This window comes from Thamnophis sirtalis, unplaced genomic scaffold (assembly GCF_051295495.1).
Source record: "Thamnophis sirtalis isolate CommonGarterSnake01/CBP01778 unplaced genomic scaffold, rThaSir2_p1.2 scaffold_9, whole genome shotgun sequence".
Classification (NCBI taxonomy): domain Eukaryota; kingdom Metazoa; phylum Chordata; class Lepidosauria; order Squamata; family Natricidae; genus Thamnophis; species Thamnophis sirtalis.
Window position 1 is genome coordinate 59363211 of NW_028261389.1, and position 24629 is coordinate 59387839.

The 24629-nt window shown below is 37.5% G+C and overlaps 1 protein-coding gene across 11 annotated transcripts in view; it reads right to left on the reverse strand.

Annotated features, from left to right (window-relative positions):
* The window catches only part of CADPS2 (calcium dependent secretion activator 2), a 375792-nt gene that overhangs the window by 123259 nt on the left and 227904 nt on the right, over nucleotides 1-24629 (reverse strand). For all 11 annotated transcript variants that reach the window (XM_087723665.1, XM_087723666.1, XM_087723671.1 and 8 more), the window contains exons 10-13: nucleotides 22191-22299; nucleotides 20891-21091; nucleotides 15722-15858; nucleotides 11456-11643 (exon numbers count right to left, since the gene is read on the reverse strand). In XM_087723665.1, coding sequence (XP_087579791.1) covers nucleotides 11456-11643; nucleotides 15722-15858; nucleotides 20891-21091; nucleotides 22191-22299 — 635 coding nt within the window. The remainder of the gene's footprint in view (nucleotides 1-11455; nucleotides 11644-15721; nucleotides 15859-20890; nucleotides 21092-22190; nucleotides 22300-24629) is intronic.

Consider the following 24629-nt stretch of genomic DNA (forward strand, 5'->3'; position numbering starts at 1 on the left):
ATCACTTGATTTAAAAACATCTTTGCTATTGTTTAGATGTGGCACTTAAAAAAATCATAAAATAACAGAGTTGGAAGGGATCTTGGAGGTCTTCTAGTCGAACCCCCTGCTTAGGCAGGAAACCCTACACCACTTCAGACAAATGGTTATCCAACATCTTAAAAACTTCCAGTGTTGGAACATTCACAACTTCTGGAGGCAAGTTGTTCCACTGGTTAATTGTTCTGTCAGGAATTGCTCCTCAGTTCTAAGTTGCTTCTCTCCTTGATTAGTTTCCACCCATTGCTTCTTGTTCTACACTCAGGTGCCTTGGAGAATAGCTTGTCTCTCTCTTCTTTGTGGCAACCCCTGAGATATTGGAATAGTGTTATCAGGTCTCCCCTAGTCTTTCTTTTCAGACATAACCAGTTCCTGCAACCGTTCTTCATGTGTTTTAGCCTCCAGTGCCATATTTGTTGCTCTTCTCTGCATTCTTTCTAGAGTCTCAACATCTTTTTTACAGCATGGCACTGCAGGAATAGATGTTATAACCATCCCCATCTTCTCTTATATTATCCTTTTTTGTTAGTACAGTGCATAATCTTCCCTTTTTTGACATACTACAATGAAAACTCAAAATACAAATGGCTGTTCTGCACACTTTTCCACATTTGAGATGTTCTAGCAAGAGCCTAAAACTCTTTCATGTGCACCCATTCTAGAGTTCTTTTTTAATCAGCACTTTAGCAATTATTAACTCAGCATTTTAAAACTGTCACAGGCTAATATTTAGCAATCTAAGATTGCATTAATTTTTCAGTGAAAAAGGCTACAATTTTAGTCTTTTTATACATTTTGCATCTACTTTTATTGCTAAACCATTGCTTCCTGTAGCCTTTAGGAGCTAAAATGTTCCTTACTTGTTTCTTCAAGACATGATGAACCATGTTTACTTGACCAACTTAAAAAAAAACACGCCCCTAAATATCAAATAACTACTTTCTATAAAAGCATAATTTACTTTTATACCACCTTTGTTTTGTCAAAAGAATCATTTGAGGTTCCAACTCAAGCCGGAATTACATAAGAATAAATAAAATAAAATAAGATACAGACAGCTGTCGCGAAAAGAAATATTCTTAAAAGCAAAACAGTTTGCTTTAGGGGCAGGCTGCAGAGAAATGTGGTACAGTGGCAAACTTTTATAGAGTATGGAAGTGTCTATATGCTTAGAGGTGTGTGTGTGTGTGTGTGTGTGTGGGTGTGTGTGTGTATTCCTCTGAACATACAGTTCTGCTGGGAGATTTAATTAATTCTATTTGTATTTGTAGATTTTATCTTTTGATATATGGATTAGGTCTGGGTAACTTATTTTGGGGTTTGAGGAACTTTGCTAATTTGGAGAACTTGGAGAAACTGATTCTCAGACCATTATGGATTCTGCTAATATTTGAAGGGAAGATGGAAACACTATAAAGAATAAAGTATATTTGGACATAAAACTTCTCACAGTTTCTAAAGAAAAAGAGGACTGGAAAGGCATGAAGACCCTGAAACTTAATTTCCAAAGTACAAAATGAAATTGTATTAAAATCTGAGAGTTGTTGAAACACAGGTTTTCAGTTATAATAGAAAAGGGGTCTCAATTTGGTACAAGTATAAAATAGGCTCCCCTAAAATACTTTCTGGGTGAAGTTGGAGATTTGGCTGCTTCTTTCCTCCAAAACCATTTGTTCTATAATGCTATGAAGGTTCACGGGAAATGGTAGGAAACATGGTACATAAGCGCTATTCATTTTGTTGCTGCACAACACAGTTACCTCACCCTGATGCAGTTTATTCTGTAGGCAGAATATTGACAAAAGTCATCATAATATTTAAAATATATTTTTACATTTTACATGTTCTAACATGGACATGTTCTGTGACCTCAGTTTAGTCACAGTATTTAATGTTAATTAACTTATTTATTAACTTGAGGGGAAAAACAATATCCAGAAATAATTAGGAAGTACCCCTTGTTTTTAAACTTCATCTGCCTGTCCATGTTGCTTTAAAAGACAAGCTAAGCTTCCATTTCTATTTGTTAATGCCTTGCAAACTTTTGAAATTCATTAACCCGTACACGCAAACACTATCAACATTTCAGTGCATCAGGACTTACCTTATAGAATTCATTACAACAGCTTCTATTTCAATGCTGCAAATCATATACTGCTCTAGTCCTTCAAATTGATTTACAGGTTGTCCTAGTCTTATGACTGTAATTGAGCTTGCAAATTTGATTAAGTCATGATGGTTGTTAAGTGGGTCACAAGGTGCCCACACTCAATTTAATGACTTTTGCAGTGGTTGTTAGGTGAATGCCCCTGGTCTGTAAGTGAAACCATTGTTTCCTGTGGGGTGTTGTTTTCCAGAAACTGGAAGTAAATGCCAGTTTCCAGGGAAAAAATTGTAAATGAAGGTCCCATGATTGCAGGGTGCTGCAAACAGCTATAAATGCAGATTGTTTGCCAGGAAACCAAAATGTGTTAATGTAACCATGAAACTTCATCTATAAGGCATACACTACAACACAGTAAATAAATACTTCCAATTGGACATTTTCAGAGGTGGGATTCAGCTGGTTCAGACTGGTTCAGGAGAACAGGTTGGTAAATTTTTGTGCAGTTTGAAGAACTGGGAAATTGCACCACTGGCTCGCCCCACCCGCCCCTTCCCTCCCAGTCACTCCTTATCTGGCCTTACCTGCCTAGGCCGTGACAGACCACCTGCTGCTCTCTGGATCCCTCACTTGCTCGCTTGCCTCAACTATGTGGTCCCTGTGGCCCAGCCCACTCGTTTGCCTTCGCCCCAGCCTCTCATGCGGCCCAGCTACCTGCCTGCCTGGTGAACCTTCCTTTGCCTTTTTGTCAGCATGAGCGCCCTGCCACCACTGCCTCTTTGCCTGCATGAACAGCCTGCAGCCGCTGCCTTTTTGCCATTGTGAACGGTCTGCAGTCGCTGCTGCCTTGGTTCTGACTGGCAAAGAGGCAGAAGGCCATTCGCGCTGGTGAAAAGGCAGCGGCTGCAGGCCGTTTGCACCAGCAAAAAGGCAATGGCACCAGCAGTCAGTGTCTCGGGGCAGAGTCACGCCCAGCTGCACCAACAAAGGGCAGAAGTAGCCACCTGCTGTTTCCTGCTGCAAAAATCTTTCAAGCAAGAGATGAGGCATCAGAGAATCACTGTTACTGTTGCTGCATAAGGATAAGTCTAAGGCTCCAGCCATCGCCACCGCTGCTTTGGGCTGCCTGCACCACCCCACTTTGCCATCAGTGACATCGGGGGTCATTCAGTCACATGACCACCACCCCCAGCACGCCCATCCAGTTATTAGGAAGAATTGGTTGTTAAATTAGTTGAATCCCATCACTTGATATTTTGTAAAAGCCACTATGAATGACGGGTTCTTTATAAGGAATCCACATTCATTGCTAGAGAGAAAATACTTTTCTTTGCACTGGCATTTTCTTTTCCACCCAATCAAGTATCTCAGATTTTCAGCCCAGCCAAGAATCTGAGAGCTGCACATTCTGGCGTCCTACCTTGCCCACCCCTGGAAGAAATAATTTTAAAAACAATAAAGAATAAAATTATAACATTGGTGCCCACAGGGTGATTTCATTCCTATATGGTTTTCCCCTTTATTATCTCTTTGAAGAATGTTCAATATATCAGCTTCTGCCAAAGAGAAATAGTAAGATGCCATCTAGGAGGTGGGGGTGGGAGGCTTCTTTGTCAATTCAGCTTGTCTCTCAGCAGGGGGAAAAAGTCACTTTGCACTTCATGTATTTCCCACCAACATCATTTCAGAAAGAGATGGACAAAATGGGAAGTCGCAGCATGAAAACCAGATGTAAGATGAGACGAAGAAGAAAACAATAGTTCTTTGCTGTATTTTCTAACTTCACTTAACCCATGCTCTTACCGATAAACCTGTGCTGTATTTAACTAATTGTGATAATTTTGAACTCAACATTTATCTGATTACCCCACTGTGTATATATATATATATATTTGATAATAATTGTCACATTAATAACTTAATTTCTAAATATGACTATATTTGGATTATTATATAGGCCGACAATAAAATTAGGGAAATAAGTTAGCTGAGAAGGGTAAGCGTATTTACTAAGATGTTAATCATGATTTTGGAGATATATGAAAAAGAATTTCATCTTCAGTTTGTGATTCTTGAGTGCAACAAGTAATCTACAAGATATAACTATGGCCTCCTAATTTAGTATCATGCTTTCATTACAACTTCGGTGAACACCATCTGAATTATAAAATGTATTTATAGAGGAACGCGAAAGGAAGAGAAAAGAGGGGATATAGAAATACAGAAAATATGAACAAATTGTTTCAACTGGATCCCCAGTGTCTCTGGGGAGGACAAACTGTCTAAATAACAAAATATATATCATAATTCAAACTCTGCCTTTTATACTTATATTGGGTCATCCTAACACAAACAACGGGTGAAGATTGCTTCATAACAGAATATAACAGAATAACAGAATTGTAAGGGACCTTGGAGGTCTTCTAGTCCAACCTCCTGCTCAAGCATGAAACTATATACTGTATCATACAAGTAGTTGTCCAATCTCTTCTTTAAAGTCTCCAGTGTTGGCTTTATATTGATATTTGTGGATAATGCATTTTAATTGAGAAGGTTTTTGCGGCTTCTCTGACATGCCATGAATGTGAGGATGCAACATTCAATACCTTTTGTGAAACATTGAATTAAAATAATAATTTAGGTCCTAAATTCTAAGCTTGCTTCATTTATTTACTACACTGTCAGTGCTAGTTTTGATTGCTCTTCTTTATAGACTTCTTGGATGAGAAGCGAAAAATTCAAAAAGATTTCAAAAAATTCAAAGAAAAACCAGAAAGTCCAGTTGTCTCTTGAAAAAGCACCTTTGAGGCAACCATGATCTGGATGACTGAGAATCTCCATAGACATTTATAGACTCTACTTTCAACTAAATTATTGTATTTGCTGTTTCAAATAAATAATGGGTTTGCTTTTTTATTTTGAGTCTATAAATTCTCTCTGGTCAGATTATTTGACCACTCTGGTACTTCTTTCTAGGTCTTTCCAAATTATTCAATGAAGATGCTTTACTTATGAGTGAAGAACTTTATTAGAACTGCTTCTTGAAAATGCTCAAGATCCTACTGATATTTTCTGGGTGTAAATGAAGAGTCTGGAAAATATTTCCACCAGGATAGCCTCAAACAAAACAAAACAAAACCCAACCACAACTTTTATTGTCAGACCTTGAAATATGCACACAAAATGGAGTACCTCAATAAATCTGCAAAGGCCTATTTTTATTAGCTGTCTTACATTTAGGCCATAAGCTCCATAGCAGCATCCTGTGAGTAGATAATAAGAGTAACTTGTTTTACGGAATAGAAAAGTAACTTGCACTACTATGTAACATGCTTTTGAAAGGTTTTTTTTGCCAGGCTAGTAATAAGGTGATGATGGCCCTATTAACAACAGGATACACTGCTCATCTCATACACCCAAACCATTTAATCACTGGGCCATAAAAAACCCTTTGTCTTGACGTTGTCATCTTTCTCCTTGAGAGCCTGACTTAGAAAATTAAGAAGTACAATCACACAGAGCAGCCTAGAACTTTGACCTATCATACATTGTCTGTAAAATTCTTTCCCCTCCCTCTATATTATTGTAAATGAATGAGTGGATGTTATTATCTGTATCTGTACAATTTTGAATGAGTGCTTCTATTTGTGTCCTTGACTTACCTTTCTTTTCTCCCCTTTTCTTCATATTTCTTTTTCTCTATTTCAGTATCTTCATACCAGCCAGACTCCCTATTTACAACAGTAATCTATTCTTTCATTTCTGTAACACTCGTAATGCTGCACAAATACAGTGGTTTGAATAGAAGGAATACATACAGAATGCTCACCATCCTGGAAGAAATATGATTGGAGATTTCTATGGTGCTGCACCATTGTCCTTCACTTAATAGATAAAAGAAATTGTTCTACCTTCCTTTTCAATTCTTGAAAACAAGTTTGGGCAATTATCAGTTATTCTGAACTGAATGTTAACTATCAACATTTTCAAAATAAAGCAACATAAAAGACTAGCGAAGTAGTTGTAAATAATCAGACTTCCATGCAGAAGTTTCTCTGACTGAATTGGACTGTTTAGGAAAAGAATGCTAAAAGCCTTGAAATCTTAATTAAAAAAGTAAATAAAAGCTAATATTAATTCACTAAATAAAACGAATTTTAGGAAAAGGCTGTATCTCTGCAAAGGCTTCCGTGTAAATTCTTAAGGACTGTATTTCAAGTGGCCCCATGTGTACTTGATACTAGTGGTAGGATTCAACCCACTTAACAATTGGTTCGCCAAAAATGTGAGCGTGTGCGCATGCACGGCTTCCGCCACACGGTGAGGATCAATCAAGCAGCCTTTCGGGGCCTGCCCTGCTCCATTTCTGCTCTTTGGGGCAGTGGCTGCTTCTCTCCACTGTTGCTCTTGCTGGGAGAGAGAGCATCTCTTGTACAATATAGCAGCTGTGAGCTGCTGCTTTCCATCCAGAAAGCACGCAGCACAGAGAAGCAGCAGCCATGTTGAATGCTGCTTCTCTGTGCCACAGCGCTTTCAAGATGGGACTTAGAGGAAAGTGGTGACTCACAGCTGCTAAATTGCACAAGAGGTGCTCTCTCTCCCAACAAGAGAAGCAGCTGCTGACCTGGAGAGCACATGGAACATTTCCACGAGTGACTGAGGCTCGGCAAGAGATGGAAGAAGCAGCTGCAAAATCTCCCCTGCAGCGCTTTCCGGATGGGACTTCTTACAGGTAAGAATAACCATCCGGTCCGTTCCCAAACCACTTTGGTCCTCCTGTGCCCACTCTGACCCTCCCCCCTGGCAGGTCATCGGCTTAGAGCGGCAGGCTGAATGAATTGCCTCGGCCTTGGGGGCGGTAGTTTGAAGCCAGAGGGGGACAGCAGCATGTGGGTGGAGGCTCAGGGTAACCCTGGAGCTGGAGAATGACGCATTCCCTGACCCAGCCGAGGCAGAAGGCAAGTGGGCAGTGGCTCTGGGGCAAGGCTACAGCTGGGAAATGGTGCATTGCCCCAACTTGGCTGAGGTGGGTGCCGGCTCCGGGGCAAGGTTAGAGCCTGGGAATGGCATATCCCTGGGCTCTGACCCGAGGCTCACCTTTGGTGAGCAGAGCAGGCGAGGCAGATCTGGACCATGTGGCAAAGGGAAGATAATATATAGGGCAGGGTGGAGCAGGGTGGGCTGGGCTAGCCAGTGGTCGATTTTAGGGGTTCTCCGAACTGCACAAAATCAGAACAAACAACTCGCCCGAACTGGTCTGAACTGGCTGAATCCCACCCCTGCCCTGCTTGATACTAAGGAAGAAGGATACTCTGATTACAGGTATCGGAACTCTGGAACGATATTATTATTTACCCCACTTTTCTTTATATATTTTGGTCACCTCAAAACTCCTAATACCTAACTCTCCTGTCTACTATTTTCTCCATAGCAACAGTCCTGTAAAGTGCATTGGGCAGTGTGTGTGTGTGTGTGTGTGTGTGTGTGTGTGTGTGTGTGTCTCAAAGTCACCAAGCAGACTTTCATACCCATGGGAGGCTTGGAACTCATACTTTCCTGGTTCCTAGGCCAGCCTTTAACCACTGCACCAATTTGGCTCTCTGTTGGCTAAAATTACTTTTCCCCCCCAGAAACATTAAGTTCTTCTCTAAATGATTAGGCTTGGTAATTATGAATCAATATGGAAAATATCATTTTTGTAACATTATGGGTTTTTAAAAGAAGTTATTTGGGCTATGATTAAGTAATCCGTGCAATGTGCTAGATTTGGAAGCCCAACTAGATCAATCCACGCTATTCAGGAATGTGTTTCTGAGTGGTTAACCTACATTATTTAGGCTGGCATAGTATTTAAATCAAATAACTGTCCCCCAACTTTGAAAAGCTCTAATACTAGGATGTATTAGTGCCCTCCCAACACAATTCTTCAGGGCAAATATATTAAAAAGTTACATATGAGCTAAGATTATGTACTGAAGGACCCATTGAATCTACACCCCTTGCTTCAGTTTCTCTAAAAAATGTTTTATAACTCCCTGTGTGGTGAAGTAACCTGAAAATTTTGATTTATTTTACAGCAGTTCCTGTTAGATCAGTAATATTATATAAAACAAATTACACCCTTTTGTGTAATCTTAACCTAAGCACTCTTAAAAATTCAAATACAAAAAAGAACAGAAATGAACGACAAAAATAATAGATAGAAGACTATTAGAAAAGGAGGGACTCCTGAGAAATTCAGCCCTCCAAGGTTGGCCTCATTTGCTGTTGTTAATTATAGGAAGTGGTCAACCATGACAGTGACAACAGAACCCATCTTTTTTTGAGAAAAAGAAATTACCGTAAGCTCTTTGGCTGTACTGAAATTGGCCATGTTTTTTTAATGCCAATTTATATATCACTGAATTTGTATCATGAAAGTTCAAATATTTACTAATCTTTTACTTTACTAGTTTTAACCAAACAAATTCCAAAAGAGTAAGCAAACCACGTTAATGTTTTCAAAACTGTATTTATGTTAATGTTTTCAAAACTGTATTCATTCAAATACATATGTGCATACAGACACAAAATCAATCAATCAGAATAGAGCTGGAAGGGACTTTGGAGGTCTTCTAGTCTAGCTCCCTGCTCAAGCAGGAGACCCTATACCATTTCAGACAAGTAATTGTCCAGCCTCTTCTTAAAAACCTCCACTGATGGGTGAAGCCGTACAACTTTGGGTGGCAAGTTGTTCCACTGGTTAATTGTCTTTACTGTTAGGAAGTTTCTCCTTAATCTCAGTTTGCTTTTCTCCAGTTTCCATCCATTGTTTCTTGTCCTGCCTTCTGGTACTTTGGAAAATACATTGACCCTCTCCTCTACCACCCCCACCCCCACCCCCAGTCCTTCTTTTCTTTAGACTAGCCAATCCCAAATCCTGCAGCTGTTCTTCATATGTTTTAATCTCCAGGCTCTTAAGCATTTAAGTTGCTGTAAGTTGCTCACACATGCATACAAGAATCTGGGTGATTCTAAACTAATCCAAAATGGACCAATTGGATGAGGAATCAATCTGGAGCCAACTTTCTTGGAACAATCAGAAATTGATGTACCAGGTTTAAATGCAAGGGCCCAATCAGCCGAGTTCAGTTGTCTCTGAGCTGCCAAGAGCTACACCAAAAAGCAACTCATGCTGCCTCTGAAGATGCCAGCCACAGCTGGTGGTGAAAACTAGACCATGTCCATTTTGTCTGAAAGCTCATTCACTGCTCCATCAAAGTACTGCTTATGAAGAAAGATCCTTTTAAAAATATATAGGAGGTACCTAGAATTCATATGCCTGCTCATTTTGCTAAGGGCTTGAAATAGTATCAGAATATAATTAACAAATTTTAATGAGTCACTGAGGCAGATACAGTAAAAGGCAAGGATTCCCATATTGGTTATTTAAAATGATTCACAAATGCATAAACTTCCTCTGGGATTTAATTTCCTATCTAGCTTTATTTTAGAAATGGCTTTTAATTTCTTACTAAATGAACATTGATGAAATGTATAGGGGGAACCACAATGCAGTCACAAAATAACACCCTTAGGACACAAAGGATATGTATATATCAATGATTTCCAAACTGGTAGCCTTTGCTTAATTACATAAATTTGGGGATTTGTTAAGATTTCATATTTTGTCCTTGCTTTTTGGTATCTCCATGAAATTGCTGGGAAAAGTAATTTGGGAATTTTGGCTAAAATATCAATATGCACCTGATAATCTAGCTCTAATTTCCATCTCTTAATTTAAAAAAAAGCAATAGGAATCTAAGCAGGTCTATGATGGATGAGGAGAAATGAATTAAAGGAGAATCCAGGTAAGATTAGAATTGATGTAGAATGGGGATTTATGTGATTTTTAATGGAGGTTTGTACCATTTACTTTGGATTGGAATATACTTCTTCTAAAGAAGCAGGTATACTGTTTAGGAATTCTCCTGGACGTATTTTTTTATTATGGCGCTTTAATATATATGCCACCAAATTTTCACCAGTTTACTGAAGTCTATGCTGAATTTGCTTAATTTTTGTCCCACAAATTAAGATTTTTTGCCAGACAAAATTTACTTAGAAAAACCAAATTTGCTTTAACGGAAGAATCAATCCTCTTCCAACTACTATGCTCTAAAAGATGTAAAGGAGTCTTAGAAGGTGAGAACGAAACATAGGACAAGCAGAGGCAATGAAACCAGGAATCACTATTGGAATATCTAAAAGGCAAATCTCTATTCTGTCCTGAAACACATCAGTTTATTGACAATGTATTTAGACACTACGCATAAATATTTTCCATAGAAATTTTTCCCATAAAAACTTACTTTCTAATTAAAGTAAACTTTCTTACCCCACTTTTAAAATTGTAGCCAAAGCTAGTACTTAAAATAAATCATTGGACTCCATGATGGATCTAGGAAACTTATCATGATCATCATTGCTAAACTTGGACAGAGTGTTAAGGCAGGAGTCTCAGCAAGAAGAATACAAAGTACAGCCTAACAAAGAATGTAAAAAACATTTTTTTTCTTTGTTTCTTTGATCGAGTTATATCCAATCTCATATTTTGGAGGTCAAAGTGATGCTCTCATCTTGGTTTAAACAGCAAACTGGTGCTATGAGCTTCCTAAAGGCTTATGTTATTCATTTCATTTTTCTATTCCTTCTGCAAATAAACTGTACATATTTTGGAGTGACCCTTCAGTCAACCAAAGTTGACCATGTCTTGACTAAGCCATAGATTCATACCCAAATGTCAGAAGTCCTATGTATATAGTTGATCTATAATGCTTTCTAAATCACATGCTATTAGATTAAACAGTTTCTCTTGTAGCAGTAATGTTGCTTCTATCTTTGCATTAGAATGTAGTGTTCACCAGCATCATCCATCTCATAGTTTAAACATTAATACCTTGCTTTCTATTTCATACCTTCCATTCCCCAGCCTTCCTATGTGTTTGTAGCCACCATGTACTTGAGGACAATGGGATTTGTTACCTGACATATCTGGAGGGTACCAGGTTGGTGAAGGATAAAAAAAAATAGCCTTCAAATAGAGAACCTTTGAAATGCTGCTCTATTTTAAACAAGAGCCCTCATTTACATAGAAAAGCATTTTATCGCACTCCAGAACCAACAGCAATATTTTGTATGAATTTAACCCTTACACTCATTCATTTCTTGGCTCGGTTCTAAGTGGGAGAAGTGAAATCTAAATATATTGCTTGTTTCACATTTATCACACAGACTAATGACTTTTTGCAGCATGCTTGCATATTAAAATACCTGTTGCCATGAACATGAGACGCACAAAAGGCAAAGCTGTAATGGAGCAAGGTTGGGTCAATGACAGCACCATTTTCTGAATGTTCCATCAATTCATTCAGATAGCAGAGATGGCGGTGACAGCCTCTTACTCCATAACGAGCACAATATTCATCTAACACGAAGACTTGGCCTGGGCTAAACCAGCCCTGCAAAAGATGGGGAGAGAAAAAGCTCTTTAATGAATATAGGCTGTTCTTTTTTCCCTCTTCAAACAAGCTTCTCAGTGCATTATACAAACCTTTTGAACTATTATATTTTTAATAAGCTCCATTCCATTTCTTTTGTCAATAAATTACGAGGGGCTAAACTCAAGCATTCATTAGCTCAACAACTGAAAATGTCAGGTAATTAGTTTTTTCACAATAATGCCTCCAAAACTATTTCACACTGTACACCAAAATGTCTGAAATGGTATCTCAGATACAATGGACTACATTTTCATATGTGAAGGAGGTTTTCATGCGAGGGTGTTAAATGAAAAAAAATGTAAAAGAGTATTAAGAAATATTATGTTTAAAAGATGTAAGCTCTGGAAGAGTAGGGGAAAAATTATACACATAGAATAGAAAAGAAATAGTTGCAATTAGTTATTCACTTTGCCTCAAGCAAAAGTCAGCTTTCCATACCTTTTGTTCTAAGATTAAAAAATACAATACTCCAGGATATCACCTAGAAGCTTACGTGGACATCTAGATTCCATATCTTGCAATAGATATAGCTGAATCAACTGAAACATATTTCTTTAGCTTAGAGCTGTCAAGCATTTACCCCTGGGAGGGTCAGCACAGAAATCGTAATACACAGCTGCTCAGAAAGGCAGACAATAAAGGACAACTGATGCTTCAGGAAAGTAACAACAACAAAAACCAACATCTTAGCTCTCAGAGGCCTGGGCTCTTGTGATATCTTAAACATGAATAAAAATATGGCACAATATTTCATCTCACCAAGATCAGTAATAAGGACAATCATAGTATTAAACAGATCTGCCAGACAGCCAGATATAAATTTGTAAAAAATCTGTGCAACAATAAATCTGCCTATCTTTACACAAAATTCAATCTTATTATAAAAAAATAAATTAAAGGTGCCTTTTCTTTTCTTAGTCAATTTAGTTATTAAGTTCTTTAGTTGTTAGTCAAGCATTTTAGAAAATATGAAGAATAATTTTCTTGGTTTTGAGAGAATCATGATTTAGAAAAGGGCTAAACTGGGGATTTTCAATAACAAACCTGAAAAGTACTGGTTTCTTGGCTAAAGAAGCCAAGATTACTCTTGGAATTATTAAAGAAGCATATGGTTTATAGAGCCATTTGTGTGAATAAAAAGCAAGACTGGGTTATTTGCAATAACCAGGCATTTCAAAATTTTGCTTTTTGAGAGCAACAGGGATGGGGCCACAATGGGAAGCTGCTTTAGAGCAAGTCAAGACTTTGGTCTGCTTCAACTAGAATTGCTAGCTTTGATTGGCGGCCCAGGATTTAGATAACACTTTCTCATTTCTCTCTGAAAGTGCTTGAGAATGAATGCGGGAAATGCTGCATCTGAATCACTCTCTATCACTAGAATGTCCAGTTTGTCATATAAGTCTTAATTTATATTTTTCCCCACCCCAAATTAATAGCTCTGCTGCCACAACAGAAATTTGAGTTTTTAGTTGGATAATATTATTGTAATCATGCACTGTTTTATAGTTGCTTATAAATTTCCACTCTTTGTCAGGGAGTTGAGGAAAGATACTTCAGCAAAGCTTATGGTTTTAATCAGTTTGTGTTTAAATCTACTTCTTCCACATTAGGTTTCTTTTCTTGTGCAAAGAAATAATGCACGTAGCTACTTTCGTTCAATTTATCAAGATGTAAGAGACTCTTTTTTTTAAAGTTATTTTCAGCATATGCAGATTGAAAAGAAGGAAATTAAAATATTCTTTCCAAATGCGTGTTAGAGAAGAATTTCTACTATAAATTAGCTCATGTGTCTCCAGGTTTCCGTGAGCGCTAAATTTCCAACCATCTACACTGATGAAAAAATGATGGGGGGGGGGGTGTTTCACAAAAATAAACTTTTCCACACCCCCACCATACTTAGCTTCAAATGTTACTAATAAAGAGCTACAATCAACAGTAAAGCATATGCATTACTATGCCAGAGTAACCCTTGAAGTAGCATTGAAAAGGTACCTATCTGAAATATGGGGAGTTACAGTAAATAAGTATACAATAAATTAGGTAAAATGAGGGTCTTAATCAATATAAAGCAGTCTCTAATAGTCTACATTTCTCTAGTTCTTTCATGCTGTAGGAAATAAACCTATTCATTCCCCCCCTATATATATATATATATGTATACACACACACATACATACATACATACAATATATATATGTTATATTTATGCTGATAAATAAATAAAGGGAGACTAGTATAGATCTATTTCAAGCTATTTAGCTCTCATCAACTAGCCATACCCTTGCTGGGAATCGAACCTGTGCTCTATTGCCTCTTAGGCAGATGTGTTAACCATTGAGCTACAGGGCTCGACTCCTTATCAGCCAGGCCAGGGTGAAAGGTATATATTTAAAGTCACAACCCCTGGTATGCCCAAATATGGGAGGAAGGTCACACTTCCATTCTCTGTCCTTCGGCTCGTCACAAGAGACCATTCAGACAGAAACCCAATATTTTTTTACTGTTGCCTTTTTGTTACATTTGTTATATTTATGCTGATAAATAAATAAAGGGAGACTAGTATAGATCTATTTCAAGCTATTTAGCTCTCATCAGCTAGCCATACCCTTGCACAGGTTCGATTCCCAGCAAGGGTATGGCTAGCTGATGAGAGCTAAATAGCTTGAAATAGATCTATACTAGTCTCCCTTTATTTATTTATCAGCACAAATATATCATATATATATATATATATATATATATATATATATATATATATGTATGTATGTATGTATGTATGTATGTATGTATGTATGTATGTATGTATGTATGTATGTATGATTATATATATATATATATATATATATATATATATATATATATATATATATATATATATATATATATATATAAAATTACTGAGCCCATAATGGAATGGACAATGTTCTACATACCAATTCATCTTTATATATTTTAAAAATATCAAGTGCTAGTTCTGTCAAGCATGTCTCAACATATATAATAAAGCTACTTTTCTTTAAAACTCTGTATTTATGGAATAGCAGACCTACATTTGTTGTTTTATAATGCTTTGCTCTTATCCTTGTGTGATTAGTAATTTATAAATTAAAAGAAAACTATCCGTACAAGAGATATTATGGCATGCCTAAATCAGAATTAACACTCAGTTTAATGGATCAGATCTCACAGCACATTATGTTTTTCAAGATACCAGCTTCTGCTCTTTCCGTGAAAGCTATTATTTTTGTTGTACAATTTTTATTTTATCATTTTTATATATAAAAACTTTTACTAGGGTATGATCTTGTATTTTGTTCTGTGATAATAATAAAATATGCCACAGCTATTTAAAAAAAAAGGAATCAGCAGCCAAACTGAAGAATTTCACATCAGTTTTTACATTTTTTCCTCATGCTCTTCCCAATTATCCACCTTTGTGATTGCAACTTCACTCTTTAAATGTGTGCTCATTTGAAAGTGAAAAAAATATATAAAGAAAAGAAATTACAGATTACCTCTAGAGCGGTAAGTAATTCATTCAGGATTTAAGTTTACAAAGCTAACCTTGACTCAGCTGAATACAAGTGCAATAAATCTTTCTCCCCCTGTGGTTTTGGTTCTATTCATTTCTTTTCTCTTCTCAGTCCATAAAGGAGGAGAGAATTACCAGATAGATGACATAATGCTTGACATCTGGCAACCTGGATTTGTACCTTAAAATGCCTGTACAGGTGTTAGCAAATCCTACCACAGAGGGTTCTATATTTATTAAAGCCTTCTGCTTTTATTCAGCCCTCCCTAGAGGAGCTGATAAACCATAGTTCAGAGTCAGTTTGAATCTCTTCCCTTTTCTATTGAGTGGCACAGCAGTAGCCTGCAAATGTATAATTTTCAAATTTGAAGCCAATCGATTGAAATGCTTTATACTAACCTCACGCACAGTTATTAAATGCGTCTAGAAGAAAAGACCACTTTGCAGTAACTATTTCTCAGTTTTCTTTTCTGTCACTTCTTTTATTCCAGCCCTTTTACTTACCAAACAAGAATAGGAATCATTCAGTCGGTGATCCAAGGTCTGTCTCTGTAGTACTCTAAAGAGTGCCGCGTGGTCAAATGTGCAAGGATTAGCAGAAATAAACTCATCCATGTCATGTTTCTGTGCATGATCTGCATCTGATTATAGAAAGGTAAAAATAATACTTTGATATAGATTATTTCACTTTAAAACTGGCTTAAAATTTATTTGGAGAACCTGTCTTCTTTTCCAAGTCTCACCAGTTCTTTAAAAATACTGCCCCAATGGAATCTCAACAAGTGACAATAATATAACAATTCATGGACAAACAGAGCAAAAGAAATGCGTGCAGACACACACATACACACACACACACACACACGTGTATACACATACCAGGGGTGTGTTCCTGCCAGTTCTAACCTCTTCTATAGAAGAAGTTTCACAAATCTACAGTGCCATTTAGAACTGGTTCCAGCTCCCCACCGCTGTCTGCACATCATCAAGATGAAGAGCAAGAGGAGGAATTCTGGGAGTTGAAGTCCACAAGTCTTAAAGCTGTCAAGTTTGAACATCTCTGGGTTATTTTTCCTAAAGGGTTAGGGGTGCAAAGGTCTTGTAACTTAACAGGTTTAAGACTTGTCTGCTTCAAATGCCAGAGTTTCTGAGCCAACATTTTGGTTGCTAAGCAAGAGAGTTGTTAAGTGAGTTTCACCACATTTTACAATTTGGCCACGCCTACCCAGTCACATAGCTGGCAAGCCACTTCCGTCCAGTCACATGGCTGGCAAGCCACTCCCACAAAGCAGGCCACACCTACAGAAGAGGTTCTAAAAAATTTTGAAACCAACCACTGACACACACATAAACATAGATTAGATATATAAAGAGATATACTTATTCTTGTATATTTATATGCTTTAAAATTCTCACACAAACAGGTACCAAAATATTGTTACCAAACAGGTAACAAAATATTAACACAGAGATATTTTTAATATTATTTTCATACAATGCCCACTGCAAAACTTTCTCTGTAATGATGTTCTAAAATTTTAGAAAGTTTTGCCAATACTAACTATGAGATGCCTCTTTTAACAAGATACTAAGAGTATAGAAGTTTTGGTTTATTTAAAACACCAGCATTCTTTGCTTACAGGCATGAAGAAGACACTCATCTCAGAAGAAAGCAGCAATGGAAGATAGCTGGAAGCCCATTTCCTAAACATCAAACTAGAGCAGAAATGAACACATAGCCTCGTACAGGGTCATTTCCAGTCTTTTGCTTTTTATATGCAGCTTTTAAAGAAACAAATATAAAGTAGTAATGGCAAAGAGCTCTTTCAGCCTTCCAGAACAAGAGTAATGAAACTGGAAACAATATTTCTTTGTGCAAATTATATATAACATGCCATTTTAAATGGCACCTCAATCAAATATCTGAATTTATTGTTGTTCAGAGATTGCATCTTTCAACGCCTTTGAACCCCGCGGGTTTATCAAAAGACACAATCTAGTGATTCTTTCGTTAATGGTATGTTTTGTCAAAATCCTCAATGCAAGTTGCTATAAAGTATGGACAGAAAAAGCCTTACCATTGCCAAAAGGACTAGTTATGCATTAGCACATTAGCTCTCTTTGATTTCGTACACAATATTGGAAGTGAACAGGCCACTATCAACTAAAAAATTGACTTGACCCTTACAATAAGGTCTTTGCTCTTCTTTGTTCTTTTAATTTCACATATAGAGGTTTTTAATGTTTGTTACCAGAAAAGATGTATTCTCAATATATTCTTGAAAACTGTGCTACAAACCTAAAATTTCTATAAAAACGGAGACAAAAGTGTATTGATTAAATCCAATTCTAGAGTTAGGTTCATAATAAGACTCCATATTGATCTGTGGGTATGATGCTAACATAATCAGTCACATTTAGAAATTTAGCCCCAGATCATATTGATCCATGTCAAGTCCAACTTTCAGATGCATTTGCAGATGGAAGAATTATTTAATTCAAACTGAAGGATCTGCAGCATCATATCCTGAAAAGATGCAGAAACTAATTCATATCACTTGGCTCTGCATTGTCAAAGCAAGAGTCACATTCATGTGACAGATTTAACAAGGTACATATAGCAAATAAACTGTGTGATAACGCATTGATAGTTTACGCTATGAGATTACCATCTACAGATAACGGGAGCAAATTTTTATAATTTTTTTGAAATAATACTTTCCCCACTCCTCAAGTCCTAAGATATATTCATGTATGTAATTAAATGACTATTTAATAAACAAGCATAAAAATGTACATTTTAGATATAGCTATATGGTCTAAGATTCTCCTGAAGTAGACAGGGATTTGAATTAGTCTTTACTAGATTGACTTTTGTTAACCAAATTGTGATGTTTGCTACTAATTTCATATATGTAAAACATTTCTGATTAGCAAACGATATGGGGAAGAATGTTATGGTTACGGCTTACTGTAATCATCCGATGATACATAGAAAACAAAAAGAAAAACAATGGTGGCTTTTTTTTTCTTTCCTTATGCACATAAATTAAATCCAGATATTTCAACATAATTGAAGCCTTGATATTTCATATTACTATTCTTTATCTCTTAAAAATGCAAATTAGTTTATGTATGTTCATTAACTTTTTTGAAAACAATAGAACAGAGCTGGAAGTGACCTTGGAGGTCTGGCTCAAGCAAGAGAACCTATGCCATTTCAGACAAATGATTGTCCAGTCTCTTCTTAAAACCTCCAGTGATTGCTTCTCTCTTTGATTAGTTTCCAACAAGTGTACTTACTATATAGTGCTACACCATTCAAACCTTATTGGTAGCATAGACCCTTGAACTTATAGCGCAGTTATATCAACATAAATTGATGCCACATTGTTGCACTGCCCTGTGATAACTGATCTTAAGCTTCATTTGGATAAATACTGAACAGTATGCTATTCCTAACAAGAGCAGAAAGAATCCTATCCAAACTTAGATTTTTTAAGGAGATATTGTTCAGTTAAAATTGTAAAAATAAATTGGGAAATAAGAGATGGGAAATGGTTTATAAAATGTCATTGTTATTTTCCTTAGCTGTACAAAGGAAACAGAAAAATAGCTACTAGAATATTTTATTAAACAGAGGACTTGTCTCTGCTGCATTTCTGCCATTGGAATAAATCAGCAAGGGCTGGCTATTTTGATGATTCCCCCATCTGTAATATGTTCAAGCAAGAGACAGTTACAGGAAGTACAATGAAAAGGGATTTGATAAAACAGAAAATTATCCTGTAGCTATTGTCAAGCAACTAGACATAGATGGGATGCAGCAAGACGACAAGGAAAATGATAGTAACCCTTAGGTTGATACCTGCCAAGCAGGACCACATATTTTACTGTCACATTTTATACTTAAGGAATGGATGTCTCTTCTTAGCCTTGGGAGAAAGCAGCCAATATTTCTTTATGGAAAGTTTGGAGAATGAAACCAGGCATGCCATTCCTAAGGCTGCCTCTCGTTTTCGACTTTTAAAAATAGGTATCATTTGTATGAGGAAATCAATAAACATAAATGTGAGTGGCATCATCTTTCATAAGTGCTATCTCATATAAATGTTGAAGTATTGCTAAACACAAAACATAAAAGGATGGCATAAATATAGGAAAAACTATTATTTGCAAATTACAATAGAAAGAGGTATTATTAAATAGGAATCAGTTAGCTAACATAGTGGTAATGCATGCTTACTTTCTGCTATTTCTTTCAGCCAAAAGGGTTGTGAATCATTGTTTCTATTATATTATCAGCTGTAGTGGATTTTTTTACAACCGTATGAGCCACTTCAATTGCCATAAAGTTGATAAAAATCATTTAATCAATAAACAAACTACTAGAAATACTCCTATGAAACTGGAAGTAATGATGAAAACATCAGTAGTAGTGAAAATTAACCCACTGTCGTGAACAAGAGGCAATTACAGCAAACCAACTTTTCTTGCTTGCTGGAACAGCCAGGTTTTAACCAGCTTTTAAAAGCCCAAAGGAGCCAGTTGCAGATCAGGTGGCATGCCATTTCAGAGGATAGAAGCACCCACAAGCCAAGTGGCAACTAATGCTGCTCTTTAAATGAAGGTGTTACATCCATTAGTATTTGAGCTGCAGTATTCTGGACCAGCTGCAGTTTCAATAGCAGTCCCAAGTGAAGCTCATTGCAATAGTCCAGTCAAGAGGTAACCAAAGCATGAGTAACAATAACTAATGCCAGCTAGGAAAATAGCAATTGCTGCACTAGATGGCACTGAGTGAAGGCTCTATTTGCTGTAGAAGCTTGAAGGACCACCAAAATTGCAAACTGAATCTGCTACAGTAGGGAAGTGCAACTTCATTTAGAATTAATGGTGGAATGTCATCAGAAGTGGTTGGGCTTCAAATTCACTATCACTTGCTGGAATTAAGCCTTCACTCTTCTTCTCTATAGAAATCTAGATGGTGTTAGGCTTCTTATAGCACCAATAACTTCTGACAGATCAATAACTTAGTCAAGGGCCAAGATATATAGTTGGGCATAATGTAGCCTGAACCATTTTCTTCCCAACCTTTCCCCAAAAGGGAAGCTGGAGACTACAGTAGTGAAAACGGTACATTAGAATTCCCAACTTGTCCTTAGAGTCCAACTTTCCACCCTGTCTTTAGAATCCCGCTTTACTAGTATGGCTTCACATCTGGTTAACTGCAATAAAATATCCTTTGATGTTAATTAGCCCACTACCTCCTCTTCCCTGAGTTTATAGCTTCAAATCCCTGGCCAGGGAGATAATTGAAAAATTTCCTCCAATGAGAATTTATGAAGGGATGTAATCTTGTGCTCTTCTTGTCCAATAATATTTCATCAAAACAATGATGCAGCTGAGTCAGGAATACCTGATTGAAGCTATTTGTTATAAAATCAGTGCAAAGTCTGTAAGAAAAATAATCCCTAAAAATTGTTTCCATGAGAATCTGTACTGAATTTTAATGATACTAATTATATATTTTAAAAAGTAACACAACAGCAATAATGAGCTACAAGTCAGTTTTTTTAAATAGTTATTAATATAAATTTTCAAGAACAGTCAAGTTAAATGCTGATTAATTGTACAATTGAAATCTCATAAATTAAAACAATGTAAACTTACTCTGTGATAAATCTGTGTGAGTATTGCTTCCTTTTGGATTCATCTTCTGTGCTTGACCTACAGGAACCGGCTTGTAAGATTGACCAGTAGCTCTGTACATTGCTTGGACCCACAGGATCCGATCTTGTTCATCATCACTGGCAAATATCACTATGTCACCTTCTTTGACAGCATTGAAGAACATCTGACCACCTTGCAGGCCTGCAGATTTAGAAGAACTCAAGATTCAGTCAAATTAACTGACATGAAATTACGTTTTCGCTTTACTCTACCTCCTTAAGTAATAACTGGATTTATAGTCTACCTTTCAATATAAAAAGAGAACTTAAAAGGACTAAATTAATAAAAACATAATTAAAGGCAGTTAAAATGTAAAATAAAATTCATTAAAATCACTCAAAAGCTAAACTGAAGAGATAGATCTTGATGTCTCTGCTGCAGCCAGAAAACATGGAGGACAATTTGGGAGACACACAGAGGAATGACTAGTCCTGTCTACCCAAGAGATAGCATATTGAGCAGAAGCATCTTTAACAGTGTCTCTCAGATACAGTAGCTCTTAAAAAGAAGATGTATGTTCTTCTGCAGGAGATTTCCCAGGTCCAGTGATTGGAGTGAGGAGAAACAAACTCATGCTCAACTCAAACCCCAGTGGCAAGAGAAAAATTCTTCTATGCTGAAGATATTTCTAGTTATGTCTACTTTGTGTTAGATATGTAGACGAATAATCAAAATCACACTTTGATCCTAGCATGCATATTATTGGATTGTGCTCCCACTTAAATAAATTTCTCTAATTAACCAATTTTTAAAAAACTTTCTGTCCCTAAGCACTTTTCTGTACTAATTAACAGGTTGGGTGAGTTCTTGCTAAAGAAAGCAAAAAGGAAATTTTTCTATGATGGCCATTATACAAAATTGGTTACTTGGTAGCCATATCATTTACACAGATGCATCTACTGTGCATTATCTCTTTCAGGAGGAAGAGCACTATAAAATCAGAATCAAAACCTCATCCTCATCTTTAAAGGAAATGTTTCTTTTAAATTAATATCACTTCATGATATCAATGCCTTTAATAGCATTAAAATAATGTATAACCTGGCAATTCAGATCTGCAATGAGATGAAGATATTTCTGATATGATAGACTATGAGGTAAAAATGTAACCTGGCCTAAAATAGTCTTTCTCTCTCTTCCTATCTACCTACTTACTTGATAAGATTTTATAAAAAGATAAAACAAGCTCTCTTTCTTAATTTCTCTGCAATCAGACATTTGAACTCATTTTGCAGAATACCTGGATGGGGTGCTGTATAATCAACAGTGTATCCTTCAAGTTGCATTAACTCCTGAGGCTCTGATTTTTTCTCTCTGTAGCTGCACATGGCAAATGTATATTGGCTAACCTAGGTGAAAGATAAAGAGAAGCCCTGAATTAGCTATACTTCACTATATCATGTTATATTGACATCCAGCTCTTAGTTCAGTGGGACATAGGCAATAAACTAGCTGCTAACAACCGTAGTTATAAATAATCTGCTATGTGGCTTAGAACAAAGATGTCAACTGTACATTAACAACTTGAAATTCACAACAACTGCTTTACAAAATACACTTAGATATCAAGGTACCACTAATCTACTTGTATATTACAGGTTTATAGCAATTAGTGTGCAATAATTGTGAAATTGCAATTTGAAAAATAAAAGCACCTTTTTATCCGACTATCACCAGTAGTTATCTTGAGAATCAATGCTAAATTTAAAATTTAATCATTATTCTGTACATTCCAATGAATACATTTTTTTAAACAGGTATATGTAAGGCATTTGTTCATCTACCTTGAACACTGTGTGTCCTTCCAACTGACACTAGTACACATATATTTTACCTTGAAACCTAGAGCACACAAAAGTTTGAAAGTCATATCAGGTTTCACACAGTGTGTCTAAAGGTGTACATTTGCAATGATTGGAGGAAAGCAGGCTCTATTCCCCCCCCCTAAGTTGGAGAATGTGCACATGCAATATTATAAGCAGATATCTCAGTATCAAATTAACTCCCCACTGCAAATAAGGCATAAATGTTTGGCTTCACCAACTTGGGGGATTCTGGGGCCACATATGAGGTCCTAGTGTGCCCATTGAAGCTTCTGGGCACACTTTACAACTCCAATCAAAACAGTCAGGAAAGGTATCCAGAAAATAATTGGCTCTTCAGTTTTGTGTCATTGTTGATAAAAGTATTATTTTTGAATATGCCATTTGCATTTGACTGCAAGTTTTTGATTACTGTAGTCAGATTACAAAAGGTGCAAAGTGATCACCATAATCAAATATAAATACAAATACAATAGCAGAATTGGAAGGGGTCTTGGAGGTCTTCTAGTCCAACCCCCTGCCTAGGCAGGAAACCCTATACCGTTTTAGACAAATGACAGTTGGTCTTACCTGAACTGTTGTTTTAGGAGGTTTTGCAGGATTAGCCAGGATTGGGTATTGTGATGTCCAATTGACCTCAAGACAGAATAAATTTGAAGCCATGCCTCTGTGCTCCTTGCTTCTGGTCCCCAGTTTCAACAAGTCAAGACCACTGCAAAACACCTGAAAACAAGTCATAACGGAACACACCCTACCCCCTGAACTCCCCCAACCCCTGGACCAATACTAGGGCGGGAACCTGGCTAATCCTGCAAAACCTCCTAAAACAACAGTTCAGGTTGTTCAAGACCAACTGTCATTTTCCGGAGGAATTTTGCAGGATTAGCCAGGATTGGGACATACCCAAGTTAACGTCCCTCAAGGGGGGCACTATTGGTCCTGGGTCCCTCATGCGCTACCACCTGTTGTAACACCCTACGATTAAATGCCGCATCAGCCGATGCAAATGCATCTAACCTGTAGGGCCTGATTAAGGGAGAAGGGGATGCCCACATAGCCGCCCCGCAAATCTCCACGATAGGCTGAGGTAGCCACACTCCTGGTGGAGTGTGCTCTGATGCCCTGGGGCAGCGGAAGGTGCTGAACCTCATAGGCCAATGTGATGGCCAGTTTGATCCACCTCCCTATAGCCAAGGAGGACACCCTCTTCCCCAGGGAAGACGGATAAAAGGAAACGAAGAGCGCCTCAGATTTCCTGAGGCTGTCCGTGCGCCTCAGGTAAATGCACAAGGCATGTCTGATATCCAGCCAGTGCCAGAGGCGCTCCCTATCATGAGATGGGTGCGGACAAAAATCCGGTAATACCACCTCCTGCGACCTGTGGAAAAGGGAGTTAACCTTGGGAACAAAAGTCGGATCCAGTCACAGGATGACCCGATTATTGTGGAATGTACAAAGATCCGACCTGGAAGGCAGCACCCCCAGTTCGGAGATGCGACAGGCTGAGGTGACCGCCACAAGGAACACTACCTTAAGGGTTGCAAACTTCAGGTCAACCATCCTCAGAGGTTTGAATGGTGCTGCTGTCATTGCTTGGAGAACCATAGTGGGGCTCCATGTTGGAAACCTGTGGACTACCGGGGGATGGAGATTCCCCGCACCCTTCAGAAACCTCTTAATTAACGGGACACGGGAAAGTGGAAGGAGCCCCTCTCTCCGAATAATCGTGGAGAGGGCTTCCAACTGTCTCCTGAGGGTGCCATGTGAGAGCCCCCTATCCAATCCATCTTGGAGGAACTCCAAGACGTGCGATACTGAAGCCTTGTGAGGATTTGCTCCCGAGACACGGCACCACT